Here is a 17795-nt window from a genome sequence, read left to right as displayed (position 1 = left end):
AGTAGCAAACAGCCAGTGACCCGGCCTCACTCTCAAGTTACGCCCTATATATAACATCCAACCCTACCACCTCCTTCTCTGAGCCTCCCCCATCTCTGCTTCTCCGTCTATTCCCCTCTCCTTTTCCATTTCTCTGGAAGCGCCTCTACACTCCCTGCTCTATCTCTTGCACTCTCTCTCTCTCTCTCTCTCTCCTCCCTCTCTGTTGTGTGTCACCCGAGCAGCCTCCAGCAGGCTGTGTGTGTTTACCCTCGCTCGGCCTGGCAACAGGGGCCGCATGCTCAGGATTATCGGAGGCCCTGTCTTTCATCGCCGCCTGCTCCCTCTTCCTTTTGCCGTTGAAGTCCTGGATTGTGAGAGCCGTCAGTACGAGCGGGGCCGGGAGGGAGCGGCGTGATTTTAGGGGCTTTTTTGGTCCACCCACTACCACTTTTCTGCATCTTCTCTCTCTAGTGTGACACTCAGTTCAGTCTTGAAGGGTATATATTTTTGTGATTTTTGGTCTGGAGTACTTCAGTGTGGATTTGTGGTGATTGAAGCAAGATGGATCATTCTCTCTTCGGCTGCCTGCGGAACCCACACGCTCCAGCCCAGACTCTCCACCCGGCCTTCACCCAGTCCTCGCTGGCATTGCACGGCCGCTCTGATCACGTCTCCTACCCCGATTTGCCAGGACCCTCACCACCATGCAGCTACACAGGTGAAGAAGGAGGTTTTGGAGGGCTTCATGCACGCAACCATCCTTCTCATCAGCTGCCCCATCATCAACAGCATCAGCCCACCTGGCATATCCAGCAGATGCCCTCACCTGGCAGCACCCGTCACGCCGCGTGCCTTCCTCACCCTGACACTGCTGCAGCAGAGCTGTGCACGTCTGGAGGAACAGTGGGTCAGAATATGTGCACTGCAAACACAGGCCTAGGAAACACTGACCCAGCAGGAGCAGTGTGTGGGTCTGGGGACTACGGGCGGCAAACTATGTCACCCATAGAACCAGAGAGGAGGAACAGTAAAGGAAAGAGTGACAACTCGGGTAAGCAAGGTATATTTATACGGTATTACTGTACTTTGTTAACGCATATTAGGAACAATAATATAAATAATAATTACTATTAAACTCAAATTTTAATATGAAAATTTTTTTTAAATAGTGAACTTTTAAAATTGACAGAAAAAAAGGATTAATTCACTAACATATTTTTTTTTTTTTTTTTAATATGACCAAATTACCCATAACAGTACAACTTTTTAAAACCAATATAACTCAGGGAGTTAACATACATGCAATACATATTATTATTTATCCAAATAAAGTTTGTGTTTTTCACAAAATCAAACAGATTTTCTGATTGTTTCTAGCATAATTTAACAATAGTTTTCACCCTTCTGATGTAATGTGATGTCACCTAAAAATTCACTTTTGTTGACTTTTTTTTTTTAAAGTTATAATTATGAATAATTATGTAAAACATACACCACAGTGAAAAGGTTCGTACGCTTCCATTCAAAGACAGTGAATATTCTTTACATTAATCTATGTGATGGAATGAGTGTATCAAAGTCAATTATAATTATTGCCTTTTTATTTTTGTTTGGCCATTTGCTAGTTGTTTTCAAAAAGACTTCTGGTCTGCAATCTGGATTTAAATTACACATCTCACCACTGTTACAACAGCACAGAGTCTAACAACTGAAAAGTTCGCAGATTGCGTTTCACTTTTCTAAACCAACTTTGGTTTGGTAGTCATCCATTCTATTTCTCTACTCACTAATAAGCCATGCTGACCAGGAAAATGATCTTTCCCTCTTTCAGGATTAAATTATGATTTTTGTCAACTGTCAGAACAAACATTTGGTGAGGTTTAGCTATATTACATATGCATGCTTTTTAAGATTTACTCCACATAGGCCACATCAGTTCTGAAAGGGGATTTTAAAATAAAAAAAAATATATGTCTTTCTTTGTAGTAAAGTTTATATATATTATACATGTGTGTGTGTGTGTGTGTGTGTGTGTGTGTGTGTGTGTATATATATATATATATATATATATATATATATATATATATATATATATATATATATATATATATATATATAATGTAATACAATGAAGCCTGTCTGTAAAGGACAGATAACAGAAACAATTAATTAATTAATTTCAATTCAAATCAATCCAGTTCAATCCAGTTCAATGACCTTTATAGGCTTGATGGTCACAACAGTTACTGTATTGCCAAAGCAGTGAATTTTATCCAAATAGCAATAAAAAAGGATCAAATTACACAAACAATAAACAAACAAACAAACAAAAACATTGCTATATAACACGTACCAGGCCGCTCATACATTAAACCAAATCATGCGCCGCACTCCTCAGCTCACGCTTTAAATATACTAAGCACAATAGATAATTTAAAATAAAATCACAATGTTTTGTGGTGTTTTGTGATTTTACGTCATTCTAAGCATATTTAGTTATGGTATTGAGTTACATATGCAATTAAAATCAAAATGGAAGAATATTTGAGTTTAAAAATTAAAATGGCAGTGCAAGTTCAATGCTAATGACCGTATAAATTTGTTAGCATCACGTTATTGATTGGTCATTCACATCAAATGTGCATGCAAGGTAAGGTCTAATGATATATTCTTGTTGTTTCCCAGTATTTTATTTTCTATTCCGCTTTGTTCTGTTCTGAAAGGTGCTGCTAGAGACATTTATTAAATGAATGGTGACACCAAATAGCTGAGAATGACCAAGTGACCAGCTCTTGCACGTACAGTACTAATAAATGAAGTGGGTTGTAATTTATTTCAGATCGCTTTCATGTGGTCAGGACAAAAATATGGTTTCAAAGAATATTCCTTCTCCTTGAAAGTCGAGGCAGCAGTTCAGCTCTGTAATGGTGCCTTTATCCCTTTCATGAAAACACTTTAGGGGGTTAGTTTTGGTTGAACTTCACAGGGACGTATAAAATATTACAGTTCAAGGCGACAAAGTGCTGGATCATAATTTATGGGCCATTCATTCAGACGTGGCTTTTATTTTCAACTGCCAGCATGAAAAATCTTTATGTCACAGTGGTGCTGAAGAATGGGGAAATGCCAACCAGTGTCTTTACTGTCTTTGCCGATTACTTTGCTGAGGAGATAGAAAAGAAGACTCCACTATAATATTTTAGAAGTTAACAAATTTCATAATACATATATTGAGCTGGTGTAGGATCAGTAATATCAGCAGTCAGATCTTTACTATGATGCCAAGATTTACTGTAAAATGACTTCTATACAGTGGAAATACAGAATTGTTTTTAAATTGTGTTTATGTTTTTGTACAATGTGAAGCAATCAATAGAATGTTAAACGACAGTTTTCAGCATGAATACTGAACATATTTTGTGGCTCAAAATCCAGTACACATGTTGTAGGATCAAAAGCACAGGTGTGACTGGCGCAAGCGTTTAAAGCCCAGTTTCAACAGTAGGCCATTAAAGCCCTGAAGGGAAATGCCACAGCAAGTTATACCTCTGAGGCTGATGAGAGAATGACCCAGTGTAGCACCAGACTCGGCCATTAAACCTGCACTCCACTGGCCAGCACACGCATGACTTACTGTTCCACTTAACAAAATCACCCCACGTGCACTCAGGTTACAATAGGTAAGAGACAGACCTTATTAAAGCTATTAAGAAGAAAGCAATAGGTTCCCTGGTGGAAAAGAAGAAAGCAATACGGTTGTTTGTTACTTTTAACATCAGAGCACAATTTAACGAGGCCAAAAGATGTTACAGTGCAAAGACTATAAATAGCAGGAATAGCAAAGTTTCTGTATTCGCAAACATCCTACATTACTGGTAAAAATACTACATCACTTCAAATATTTCTAAAAAATAATACCTGATCTATAGCAAAGGACAGTAAAATATAGCATGGATTGTATAGAAATGAGAGAGAACCGGAGAGCTGTGTTGATTTAGTCCAGGTTTACTCTGTTTCTGGCCTCAATGACCTTCTGAAAACACATGACCAATATCGGCGTAATAAAAGGTGACTGGAACCCTTAATTGTTTAGCTCTCTTTTTATTTTCATTTCTCCAGGGCTCCTGTAGTTTATCACATAGTCCCTGGTCTTTTTTTTTGCGTCCCTTTGTATTTTCACTAAAACTTTTTTTGTCCAGTTTTAGCAAATTTTCCCCCCACAGCTGGAAAATGTTCTGTTTTTCATTTCAGATTCCCAAGACGGGAGCTATAAGTCAGACGTGAGCAGTAAACCCAGGAAGGAGCGCACAGCATTCACCAAGGAGCAGATCCGGGAACTGGAGTCAGAGTTTGCCCACCACAACTATCTGACACGGCTAAGACGTTACGAAATCGCCGTCAACCTTGACCTCACAGAGAGACAAGTATGCCCCGTGCTGAGATTGCTTTCTGTTGCATATTTATTTTTGCATAGAGTGAGATACGGCTATTCCAATTCTTTAATTGCTAAAAAAATAATCACGGTTAGTTTTAAGGTAAAATACTAAAAATAATACTTGAAACATTATTTACATACCTCGTTTTGATTGGAATGTTACAACATGTAGCCAGTGAAAAATTGAGGAAAACTTCCCCTATAGAAAAAAAACAACAGTTTAAATATCTGATGTTTTGACATTTGGTGAGCACGATGCCACTCTGAGACTAAAAGATTTCAAAGCACAGGTGGTACGGCTGGTTTGGGTTCCTGTGTGTATTGTGTGTGTGTGCGTGTATGTATGTGCATATGTGTGTGTGTATTATGTGTGTGTGTGTTTATGCGCTCTCAAAAATCATGTGGTAATTAACAACACGCTTTTTGTGTTGTCAGTATTCTACAGATCTGCTTTTTGATTTTATGTATGATTTCAGGTTGTATGGGGGGGCAAAGACATTGCCAAGACAAATTTGAGGAAAAAAAAAAAAAACTGACCACACCTCATTGTGTTATAAGTAAAAATATATTCATTTGATTAGACACACAGATGTGTTGAATATGCAACACTAAATGTTGATTTTAACACTTCTGTGTCGAGAATGCGTATGCACGTTTATGTAAGTATCCTTATTCCTCCTGCTGTTTGTGTAGCCCGAACAGAGGCGAATGTCTCCCCCACTTCTCTCACACCCACAGCATATTTCACACTCTGTAATTCTGACACCCTTAAATAAGACCAAAACCTACTGAATTTTCTTTTTACCAACATACAATGCTTCAACTCCACCTTTGGCTTCCACTGTATCCCAGCATAAATCAAAGTTCTGCTTGTCAGACTGCATTTATCCAACACGGCCTATGGATGTCACACACCCATGCGTGATCCAGAGAACCTGTAGGATAAACCCATCTTGAGTGCCTTGGCCCAATGAAAAGCCCAAGAAGCCAGACAAGTCACAAAGGATTCAAGTCTTCCTGTTCAGCCCTGTTTTCCTGCCGCACTCCTCCACACACTGGCTCTCGATGATTCCCTTCACCGGTCCAATAAATCTGTGTGTGGGTTGATCCTGGAACAGCCAAATCTCACTAGTTGATGTGATCACTCATCACATTATATCGACAAAAGTACTGAGTGAAATATCAGTCTGTGTGCAAGTATTCTCAGTACTCCTAGGACCACAGGCTGTTCTTGTTTTCAGTGCCCACCTAAATTACATCTACTCAGCAAACAAGTTTTGGTTAGCAGGACAATTTATAAAGGTTACAGTTCTAGGAACAGAAGTGTTCTCCACATTCTGAGAATATAACATTTGTAAATGTTCCTACAGCATTGCTTCACTCTAATATGTTAGCATTTCTATAGTAATAATTTATTCACAGGGACTTCAAAGGGATTATGAGAAATCCATTTAAAATCATAAAAAATGTATAATCATTAATATAGTGAAGCATATCACCACACGGTTGTTGATTATTTTCCTTTAACAGCACGTCCCATTGTGTTTTATTCCATAAATCATATAACCAATTTATACAGTACTGTGCAAAAGTCTTAGGCACATGCAAAGAAATGCTGTAGAGCAAAGATACCTTCAAAAATAATTAAATTAAATGTTTCTCCATTAAAAAAAATACTTTAAAGAGCAGTAAACTGTAATAAATGAAACAAAGGCAATATTTGGTTTGACAACCCTTTGCTTTTAAAAAAAAAAAAAAAAAAAGTAGTCTAAGATAGAATTAGTGCAGGAAATGATTGAGCATCTTGCAGAACCAGCCACGGTTCTTCTGGAGACTTTGACTGTCGCACTCGCTTCTTATTTTTGCAGCAAAAATCCAACATCCTTCATTGTGTCTGAAAAGTGTCTCTTACCACTTAATATGCTGGTTTCGTTACTGACATACAAACATTTTTCTGTAACATTTAATTTTGGAAAACTAATGTTTGGAAATCTAAAATGTTTTTGTACTGACTCAATAATGTAGAACTCATAAAATAAAAATCTATAGCAAAGTTTGTACTAAAAAAATAGGATGCCTAAAACCTAAAACTTTTGCATAGTACTGTATATATATATATATATATATATATATATATATATATATATATATATATATATATATATATATATATACTGTGTTTGCAGGAGGAATATGAACATTACAATTGTGAATTTAGAGAGATTCACATTCATGTAACCTTATTCAACATATAATTTCCAGCACAGCTCACTTTAAAATACCTGCCATCTAAAATAACTACCTACCCCTAAAATAGTCACATAGGTTGGGGGGTGGTTACCAACATGGGGTCTGGAACCATTCGGACTGTTTTAGGCAGCAGCTTAATCTTCACCAAGAGACACAAATACAGGGCAAGTTGTTGAGTCAGGCAAATGAGTCAGGGCCAAGGGCCAGCAGGCTGCCAGGCGCCATGTATCAGCACATTATTGACCAGGTGTAAATAGCCTGGCCACCCGATGCCAACCCCCCATGGCGCCAGTCAGGTTGTTGCACCTCCACTCATCCAAAATTCATGAAGTAATATACCCACAATGTTAAAATAAGATATCTTCTGTAAGTGTGACATCAAATAGTCGCCATGTTCTGCCATGGAAGATGAGGTGTTGTGTGTGCTTAACATAAGAGCCGTGTAAAGTGAACAAGTGAGAGAACAACTGAATGCTGTGCTTTCAGTACTCTGTTACCTAAAGCTTGTAAATCAAGCAGAAACACATACATTCATACGCCCACATTAAGAAGAGACCTCTCACATAGAGGTGATGGTGGTTTTAGAGGTGGGGCTTATATGCCACAACAGCTCCTTCTCAAAAGTATCACACCCGCCTGCTTAGGCACGCACCGAGGGGCATTGAGTTTCTCTGAAGGCAATTCAGTGTTGCTAGGAGACTCAATGTACTCCTGTAAATATTGTGTACAGTTGGCTACTCTGTGTAATTATCCACTTTACAATACCAGAAGTATATTGCTTTTAAAATGCTTTACAGTATACTGTGTGCTTAACTGAAACTTGAGTTGATTGGTTGTGTCTTCAATGTGCGTAGGTGAAAGTGTGGTTTCAAAACAGGAGGATGAAATGGAAACGAGTGAAAGGAGGACAGCAGGGAGCTGCAGCACGAGAGAAAGAACTGGTGAACGTGAAGAAAGGAACCCTGTTGCCCTCTGAGTTTGCTGGCATGGTGGGACTGCATCACCCTGTAGGCTCCCCAGCCAATGAGGACGACAGTCACGACAGTGACCAGAGCTCTGAACACGCCCACTTATGACCTTCTGGAAACTTCCACCTGAACCTTACAGTTTTCCTCAGGAATCGACATTCTTAGGATTCTTAGGGCCAGCTATTAGCATTTGCTACGAATCTGCAACATCTTCAAGTTGGCGAGACTGGACCCAGACAAAGAAACAGGCACAATACAGACAAGGAAAAAGAATACAGACAAAGGACTGGGAAAATGGATGAAGATAAATGACTGAATTATTATTATTATTATTATTATTATTATTATTATTATTATTATATATTTTTTTTACTTGTGAGTTGTAGCTTTAAATTTGGATTTTGTAAATAAATGAAAGACTGTTGTGAACATTCCACATAAGTGCCTTGGGGGGAAAAATTGCACTGTTTTAATTATTGCCTTAATTGATTGCTACTGTATTGACATAGTTTTGAATATGATCTGTAAATAAAAACTTGCAGTATTGAGGAAGCAGTATTTTGCCCAATAATAATAATAATAATAATCATCATCATCATCATCATCATCATTTTCTGAATCACACTGCCTATTAAATACCCATAAATATCCTGTAAAGAACAGTTACTAGTATGATGTGCACTTCTCACTGAGCTAGATTTTCACCAAAACAACCATTTGTGTTGGATATTTAGTGAGATTATAATTTAAATGAATATCCTATTAATGAAAAAGTTACAGTTTTTACAATACTTGCATTGCTTAATTCCTGCTAGCTTGAAGTCTGTTTATGAGTAATTATACATAATATAAAAACAGTGCATTTTATACCATTTCTGATCTGCTCCCTTGGATGTGTAGTTCATTTCTTTTTTGTTTTTGTTTTTTTTTCAATTTAATATGTTTACCTTTTGAATAAACAAGAATTGCATTTTTGTTGTGCATTGACCTGAATAAATTTACCACAGGGTTCTTAAAAACTATTCATCCCCCCCACCCCCCGCCCCATTTAGAGTCTTGGTTTCCTTAATAAATATTATCACCTCTAAATAAGTTAATGTGATGCAAATTTGATGGAAAGCCATGTTGAAAAACCAATATTATGCTTTGACATGTCTATGATTGCAGAGTATATACTAATTTTTGGAGTAGCATTTTGGAAATTGGCCTGAGTTTTGAAGAGTCCTCACTTATGAGAGCAGCTGGTGATTCTATCCCTGTAAAATGTAGAGTGATTTGATTTGTGGCTTTACTGTTCCCTCTGACACTCTGGCAAAACCCAGTCTAAGTGGATTTGTTTTCAGCTGTGGTCAAAGCCAGCCATGCGTTTTCCTCTGTGCAAGACGGTTTTGATTAGCTGTACAATTTAGATGTTTGTATAAGATATACTGTGATCAAAGCGAGACATGGAGCAATGCTCTTGAGAAAACAATTCGTGGTCGTTAAGAAATGCCTTGCCAATATGTTTAGCTGTAGCGTGATCATAGCCATGTCTAAACAACGACATGAGTAATATGTTCTGGGAGACGTTGCTATGGACAAACAAATCAATAAAACTTATATATATAAACACAAATCAAGACAAACATGACTTAGGTATGAGAAGTATACCACAGACTACAAACTAGATCATTAAAGAAAATGAAAGCAAGCAACTAAAACTTGGATGATATGTTTTTCACTGTGACTGTGTGGTAAAGAGATCATTGGAAGCCATACTGATTGTCTGTTTGATTGTAGATTTGTTCTCTAGAATAAAGATTAAAATAGAAGTTAGGTAAGTAATAAAACATGACAGGCCATGCGGTTATACTAAAACAGTCAACAATGGGGTGGTGCGATGCAGTCACAAAGCTGAGTTCCTGTTACCACCATAAATTTGATTATATTCCTGTAATAGCACATCTCTTGTTTTATTCCTCTTATACCCCAGCAAATTACTTGTTGTTTATTTATTAATGAACAAAACGTAATACTTTTCATGCATTTATATCTACACTTAATGTTGTGGCAAAATCCATGAACCAAGTTAGGTCCTGTTCTCACTTACATTATAGCCGTTACATATACAGCCGTTCTTTCAAAATCAGAAAGTGCAACGTCCTGAAGAATTCTGTGCCAAAAAAACTAATTGACTGTTACAATGACTGCACTGACACTGGAGACTGCTTCCATAAATACATTTTCTTTGTTGAAATCACCACATATTGTTTTATTAATATGTTTATTATTAGTCTTAGATTATGCAGAGTGTCGTGCAAGTCCCTGTGCATGAGGTTTTAATGTAGAAATGATAAGATACTACCACAAGCATATTCATTTAAACGATTTGAATTACAACCCAGCACTATTGTCAGAGCTGCTATTATAGAACATTAATAAACACCTACTGACCTCTCATACTAGAAAATTCAACATTGCTGTGGTATAAATTATAATAATATAAGGTTAAAGTATTAAAAACCAGCTCCTTTTACTTAAACATGACAGATAAATATTTCGAACTATTATTATTCCTTTTTTTTTTATCCTTTTTTTTTTTTAAACTGCGCTGCTGGATGATCTGGTTTCTTTCCCCTATTACTTTTGAGTGATTGTCCTGTTGTATACAGTCTCCCTGGACATTTACAAGGTCCGACTTATCCAAGTTCAGTCAGTCGTTGCAATGCAAGAGGATGATAAAACTGCTGTTGTTTTGGACTGCTCCATGTTACTTTTGATCTTGGATGAACCATCTACCTTGACCCCACAGGGAACAGCTTTCCTTTAGCAGGAAGGGAAATGTTGTCATTTCACTGTGCCATGCCAAGAACAACACAGCCAACTGAAGACTTTTCCACATTGAATTTGGGTGTCTGCGTGGTCTCTCAGTGCAATGATTTAGGATCATTTTCAGTGGAACTGAAGGTGTTGATGGATGATCCTTGCTGGACTATGATAGCTAGTGTCACAGTGGTTGTGGGCTTCTGAATCCAGTGGCTCAGTACAAGAACAAATCTTTCATCAACATGGTACAGATAATGAAACACCCACATATTTAAATTAGATTCAAACAGCCATTTTCCTAGAGTAGGAGATATGTTTCAAAAGTACAAATGACCGTGATTAAAATGTGTGCATTGAATTTCTCACTGTTTCCACAGACAGTCTGGATCAAAGCCAACTCACAGTTCATGTGGGAGAAATTAAAAATTGCTGTCTGTGAAAAATGTACATGCTTGTTCAAATAATTGAGCACAACATACATCAGGTGTCATCACAGTTCCTTAGGCTTAATCACATTCCATGGCTGTTATTGAGCAAAAGTCAACTGTCATGCTTCCAGACAAAAACAAATGGTGCTTGTGGTGTAATAATAAAATGGTTTACCCATGTCACATTTTTCAGTGACTTTAAAATTCTGAACTGGCAAACTGGAGCTACATTCCCCTGCAAGTGTTTAAGCAAGAGTTCGAATTCATTATGCTCTTGGAAAGATTATTATAGCAACTCAAACAAATCCTACATCCAAAATCCAGTGCGGTTTAATGCTGCGGTATCCAAGATTGAGGAATCGTCTAGGGCTCAGGAAATTGTTCCGAATCGTAAGATTATGGCCGGATGATATCGAATGACGAAATGCAGGAAACCACAACCCCTCCAATAAACTGGCAGGGGACCATGAGTGACAGCTGTTTTGTCCATTTAGAGTCTTATTTATTGGCACAACAGTGACTTTAACTACAGTAGATCTGGGCCAAGAACTGAGCAAAATGTGACTTCACACCTGGAGCATTAAAAGACCAAGTCACGCATATGACCTCTGGACCAAAAAAAGATGGAGATGAAGAGATGAAAATATCAAATCTAAAACAAAAGCTAGAAAATGATTAAGTCATAAAATAATATGTCATAAGATTTATCACACTCAGACAGCCATTTCAGCAAAAACCATCCAGGCACTGTAATAGTAGCCATATAAGCTACACAGCATATTCCCTGACTTGAACATATGTTTATTATTTGTGATAAGCTCTAATCAGGCCATATAAAAACAATAAAAAATGATATTTGAAGAGCAATGAGACATAAGTCCTGTGGCAGACATTAATTGTGTTCTCTCTCTCTCTCTGTATATTTCTTTTGTATTAGTCATAGATCTCTTTATTTGTCCAAATACTATAATAATATATATAATATATGTGTAATGTGTATATATGAATGAAAAAAAACAAATGTCCTCTCACATGCAACTGCTTTTATGTCCAGCAAATTTCTTAACATGTGTAAATATTTGTATTAACATAAAAATTTCACAGACTTTGACGAACAGAAATGGAACAATGAGGCTCTGAACAAAGTACTACAGTACATCTCATCCTCATGGACTGCACCAGATTTGTCAGTTCTTGCTGTGAGATGTTACCCCACTCTTCCACCAAGGCATTTGCAAGTTCTCAATCACGTCTGGGGGGACATGTGGTTACATGTAATTTTCCTGCTTAGGGAGTGCAGGTGTTATTTAAACATCTCACATCTAGTGTCTGGTGTTCCCTTTGCTATTGAGGTGTGTGATGACATCATGCCAAGATCTAAAGAGTTTTGTAAGGCCTTCAGAAAAATGGTTGTGGATGCCTATGAGTCTGGCAAGTGATTTAAAAAGCTCTCCAAATTATTTTAAATACATCATTCCACTGTAAGGAAAATCATCTACAAGTGGCACAGATTTCAAGTGACTGCCGATTTGTTCAGGACTGGCCGTCCCAGCAAATTCAGCCCAAGAGTCTCTAAGAACCCCAAAATTTCATCATAGGATCTGCAAGTATCCTGTAGTCTTGCAAAGGCTTTTTCCTGGCACGCCTCCCATGCAGGTCAAATGTTGTTGTCAAGAAGTGAATGCTTCTACAAACAGAAAGAGATTGCACAAATTTGACCTGCATGGGAGGCGTGTCAGGAAAAAGCCTTTGCAGGACTACAGTTTGCCAATGAGCAGATAGACCAGGGTTTTTGGAATAAGTTCTCTGGACAGACAAATCCAATCAAAGATAGAGTTTAGCCACAGTAACAGCAGACATGTTTGGCACTGACCAAAGACAACTTTTCAGGAGAAGCACCTCATACCAACTGTGAAGAATTGTGGTGGAAATGTTATGGTTTGGGGTTTCTTCGCTGCCTCAGGGACTGGACAGCTTGCACTCATTGATTCAACTATGAATTCATCATATCAAAGACTTCTTGAAGATAATGTGAGGCCATCTGTCCAAAAGTTGAAGTTGAACCAAAAGTGTAATGGCCTAGCCAAAGCCCGGATTTGAACCCCATTGAAATGTTATGGGGGATTAGAAACGGGCAGTTCATGCAAGAACACCCTCAAACATCTTGAAACTGAAAAAAATATTGCATGGAAGAGTGGTCAAAAATTCAAGCAAGCCTAGTGGACAATTATGCAAAATGCCTACAATAAGTTATTTCTGTTAAAGGGGACAATACTAAATTCTGAGGCCAATGGTGTACTTACTTTTTCCACAGAGGAATATCACATCTATTGATATTTCTGTTGAATAAATGATTGAAAAAGCTATTTTATTCAAGTATATCAACTTCATCAATAGGCACTGTTTCAAAGATGATCAAATGTTTGCGTGTCCAAATATCTCAAAAAAGCCAACAATTTCCATGTGGTGTACTTATTTTTTCACATGACTGTATCTCTGTTTGTAGCATTTGGACAAATAAAGTGTTCATTTATCTTTTAATGTTACTTTGAAATGTCTGTGAAAGTGTTAAGGCCACATGAGACCATAGTAAGTTAAAACTTCTTTTTGCACACATAAGAAATTCTTTCTTTCTTTCTTTCTTTCGTACATTTATTTAATTAGCATTTCGTGTTTTATGTCACTCAAACGGCTCTGTTAACAGCACTCATGCATAAACTGAGGCTTTACAGAAAACACAAACATCTGTTCGGCAAATGCTGTCATTTTCCACCCAGGACCGCAATCCAAGGCTTGTAGTCTGGAAGTGCGAGCAAATTAGTCTTAAATCTGGCACAACTTGAGCGCTTAATGTACAGTATGAGGTTTAGGAGGACAACTTATTGTAATCTTGATGATTCATCTTAAATTGTAAATCACAGTAAAGTAGAAGTTAAGCATGTTCATTAATCTTTTCCAGAGAATAGAGCAACAATGAAAATTATGAATGATTGTCCATGTTTTTCCCAGAGCTGTGCAGACTATAGTTTTTCGTCACTCTTCCCCCAATAATTGTCGTATTCAGAGCCAATAAGTTGATTTCTATAACCCTCTGTTGCCTTTTTTCCCCCCAGATTCACATGTGGAGTAATTGTTTTTTGTATGGACTGATTGCAGAAAAGTTTAGGCACCGATTTTACATGTCCATTTATATTTCCCAATTAACTGTCTGATCCCAATGCTATCCTATTTCCTAGCGCACCTGTGTACACACACTATGACATTCCTGTCATTCCAAGGCACTCCCAAACACTCCCTATCTCTAGTGGAAGACCACCAATTCAGCACTGAGAGCATTTCTCCACATTTCTCCAAGTATGAAAAGGAGTGCAATTATTTGGGTAATAATCATGAAATTAAGCTTTTTTTTTATTGCGTAACTTTGGTATAACATGCATTCTCTGGGATAGTTAGGGTCTCAATTAGAGGTGTGCACTGGGACTATAGGAAAAAGGTCATGGGAATGGGTGGTTTTTACTTTCAAGTGGGTGGGTGCAGATGGTCACACATAAAGCTTGCAAGGAAAAGCCACATTCATTAACATGGCCGTGCATTAGATGTGTCAGAATGAGACAAATATCCGTTGCTACTGTGAGCTACACAGCAAAGTTCCCATGCAATAAGAAAACACAGTTTAGTTCCTTTTCTGTGCAGGGAGATCTGTTTTAAGTTGTGCATGAATAACCTCAGATCCGAAACACCCACACTCCCAGTAGGTTATAACGCCCACGTTCTCACTCAAGGTTCATGCTTGTGAATTTGCCAATTCCAAGATCAATTGGTCTTTGACATTGGCTCTCTATGTAGTGATGAAGCCTGTCCTGAGATTCCCATTGGATTCTACCAACATTGCAAAATCATTACATCTTAGATTAATCTCTGTCAGAAAGTCTGCATGTGTTCTGGAATTGATGCCGAACTGCACACCTGGAGGAAAGAGTTTCAGAAAGTAAGCACATCCAACCACTTCTGTGATAAAGTCTTTACAGCCTGATTTATGCTTCCTTTCAAAGCAGTCATCTAAAGCATTCAGAAGGTCGGAAAGCACTTTAGAGAGAAAAGTTATTCTCTGAAATCAAAATGTCTAGAGTCACTACCTTCCTCAGCTACAATTGGTCAATGTCGCTAGATGTAGCAAATCTTTGTTGTTTAACTACATTTCTCAAGTGTTATAGAAGTGTAGACTACATTGTTAACAACATCAAACAAAGCAGTGTTCGAACTACCGGATTGTAAAAATAATGATCTGTTGTTTAAATCATAACATGGGACCAGGTGGATATGAGTCATACAAGCTTTCCATGTTCATATAAAACTGTAATATATTAGTTCAACAAATTATTATAGTATTCTCAGGTGAAGTAATACTGGAACATGGAACAGCCTCATCTTTATTAAAGTGATGCATTTTTTTTATTTAAACAACAAAGGCAAAGTGTAGACTATTATGACAGAATTAGAAAGTTTATTTTCCTGGAGGATTCAGATTTTACCCTGTCCAGGGTGTACCCCGCCTTGTGCCCGATGCTCCCTGGGATAGGCTCCAGGTTTCCTCGTGACCCTGAAAAGGATTAAGCGGTATAGAAGATGGATGAATGGATGGATGGATGGATGGATGGATTCAGATTTTGGAAATACAGACGAGAGCATAAAAAAGAGCAGAAAGAAATACAAGTAGCACAAATGTCCAATATGCACCACAGTATAGTATTACAATAATTTTGAGAGTGAGAATTCTGTGCATTGCTTTCTGGATTTAGTAACAGTTGCTGGTTTACAAGTAAGTTGCATCACTTATTCTACTCTTCTAAAAGAACAATGTGCAAGCTGCAGACCAAAGCTTTTTGGGACGCTTCACCAAGAAATACTTGTAAGTCTATCTGGCACCAACAATATCTAATTTTTCTGACATATTACTTCCTTGGACCACAAAGTAATCAAGTCATGCAAGAACATCATAACAGGATTTGTGATGATGGATTTTAGGTCCTTTATTACTGTGTCAGGGCAGCATGATTGACTTAAATAATATCATTGCTCTGTGGAATGGCGTATTAAATCCTTAATGAAATGCTCAGATGGCAAAAGGGTTATTCGCATGTAACTTTTAGCAGGCAGAACCTCATATGTAAGGAACCCTTTAGAAAATGTTGTTTTCAGCCTGTCTAAAGCTATTTCTATTCTGAAGCTAATTGAAATGTTCAGTATTTCAAATTATTTGACAAAGAGCTGTCATGGTCTGGGAAAACCCATCAGATCTGGCTTGAGCTGACATTACATTTTTTTGACACGTCCATTTTAAGAAAACATAAACGTATTTGACCAAAGTTTTGACCAAAGATTTTGTTTAGCCTTATATCCTTGCCTTAGCTGCTAGCCTGCAAAAAATGGAGTAAGAAGTTTAACTAGTTTAACAAACACAGTGGTTAAAACAGTTAGTTTGCCTAAAGTTGTCTAAACCTTGATACCTAAGTGTGATTTTCTCATGACTCTTAAAATGTCAGTGATGCTCCTGCACCAGCACATCATCAACAAAACATAGATGAGTGATTGCACACACAGATGACAGAGAACAAAGTGTTGAATTGTTTAAATGATCTAATAAAAGGTAATTATGAAACAAGATATTTAGTCAACAGAACAAAATTTAATGACTTAATCAGAGTTTATTTCCTTGCCAACGTTATCAAGAACAGAATAGTTGGGAAAAGAGACAACAATAAGGCTTGTGTTTAAATGGCTTGACTGACTTGTACCTCAGGTGATGAGGCCGAGAACAATGTGGATGAAGCTAGTAATTAAAATGAGAAATAATTTTTTCCATCCAATCATTTGCAAACTTATAATTCTTTAAAATTTTTCAGTAAGCAGATTAGGTTATAAATGTCGATACATTTTCAGAACTATATATATTATATATTGAACTTTGACCACATAAAAGGGTTTTCCCAGACTGCCACACATATCAGCCATAACAACCACTTACAGGTGATTTGAATAACATTGATTACCTCATTATAATGACACTTGTCAAGGGGTGGGATACATTAGGCAGCAAGTGAACAGTCAGTTCTTGAAATCGATGTGTTGGAAGCAGGATAAAAGAGCAAGCGTAAGGATCTGAGCGACTATGACAAGGGCCAAATTGTGATGGCTAGACGACTGGGTCATTGTATCTCCAAAACAGCAGATCTTATCGGGAGGTTCCAGTATGCAGTAGATAATACCTACCAAAAGTGGTCCAAAGAAGGACAACTGGTGAACTTGCGACAGGGTCTTAGGAGCCCAAGGCTCACTGATTTGCTTGGGGAGCGAAGGCTAGCCCGTCTGGTCTGATCCCACAGAAGTTAATTCAGGCTATGATACAAAGGTGTCAGAATACACAGTGCATCGCCGCTTACCGCGCATGGGACTTCATAGCCACAGAACGGTCAGAATGCCCATGCTGACACTGCCTATGGGCATGTGAGCATGAGAACTGGACCATGGAGTAATGGAATAATGTGGCCTGGTCTAATAAATCATGTTTTCTTTTACATCATGTGGATGAGTGTGCGTCACTTACCTGGTCGAATAGCTGGCACCAGGATGCACTAAAAAGGCAAACTGGCAGAGGCAGTGTGATGCTCTGGGCAATGTTCTACTGGGAAACCTTGGGTCCTGGCATGCATGTGTTACTTTGACACGTACCACCTACCTAAACATTCTTGCAGACCCCCTTCATATCAATGGTAATCCCTAATGGCAGTGGCCTCTTTCAGGAGAATAATTTGCCCTCCCACACTGCAAAAATTGAGCTCAAGGTGTTGACTTGGCCTCCAAATTCCCCAGATCGCAATCTGATTGAGCATCTGTGGGAAATGCTGGACAAATGGCGGGCCCACCTCG

At 38.0% G+C, this 17795-nt stretch overlaps 1 protein-coding gene across 2 annotated transcripts; it reads left to right on the top strand.

The window, feature by feature from the left end:
* The first annotated feature begins 519 nt into the window (after nucleotides 1-519).
* Nucleotides 520-8923, top strand: meox2b (mesenchyme homeobox 2b). 2 transcript variants are annotated; one of them, XM_053613443.1, is made up of 3 exons: nucleotides 520-1033; nucleotides 4234-4406; nucleotides 7522-8923. In XM_053613443.1, exons 1-3 carry the CDS (start codon nucleotides 544-546, stop codon nucleotides 7741-7743), a joined length of 885 nt encoding a protein of 294 aa, XP_053469418.1. In that variant the 5' UTR covers nucleotides 520-543; the 3' UTR covers nucleotides 7744-8923. The 2 variants fall into 2 exon arrangements, with proteins under 2 accessions (XP_053469418.1, XP_053469417.1); XM_053613442.1 differs by having other exon boundaries at nucleotides 520-1042.
* Nucleotides 8924-17795: the final 8872 nt, after the last annotated feature.

This window comes from Ictalurus furcatus, chromosome 24 (assembly GCF_023375685.1).
Source record: "Ictalurus furcatus strain D&B chromosome 24, Billie_1.0, whole genome shotgun sequence".
NCBI classification, from domain to species: domain Eukaryota; kingdom Metazoa; phylum Chordata; class Actinopteri; order Siluriformes; family Ictaluridae; genus Ictalurus; species Ictalurus furcatus.
Note: the sequence above shows the minus strand (reverse complement) of the source record. Positions and strands in the feature narration are given on the sequence as shown.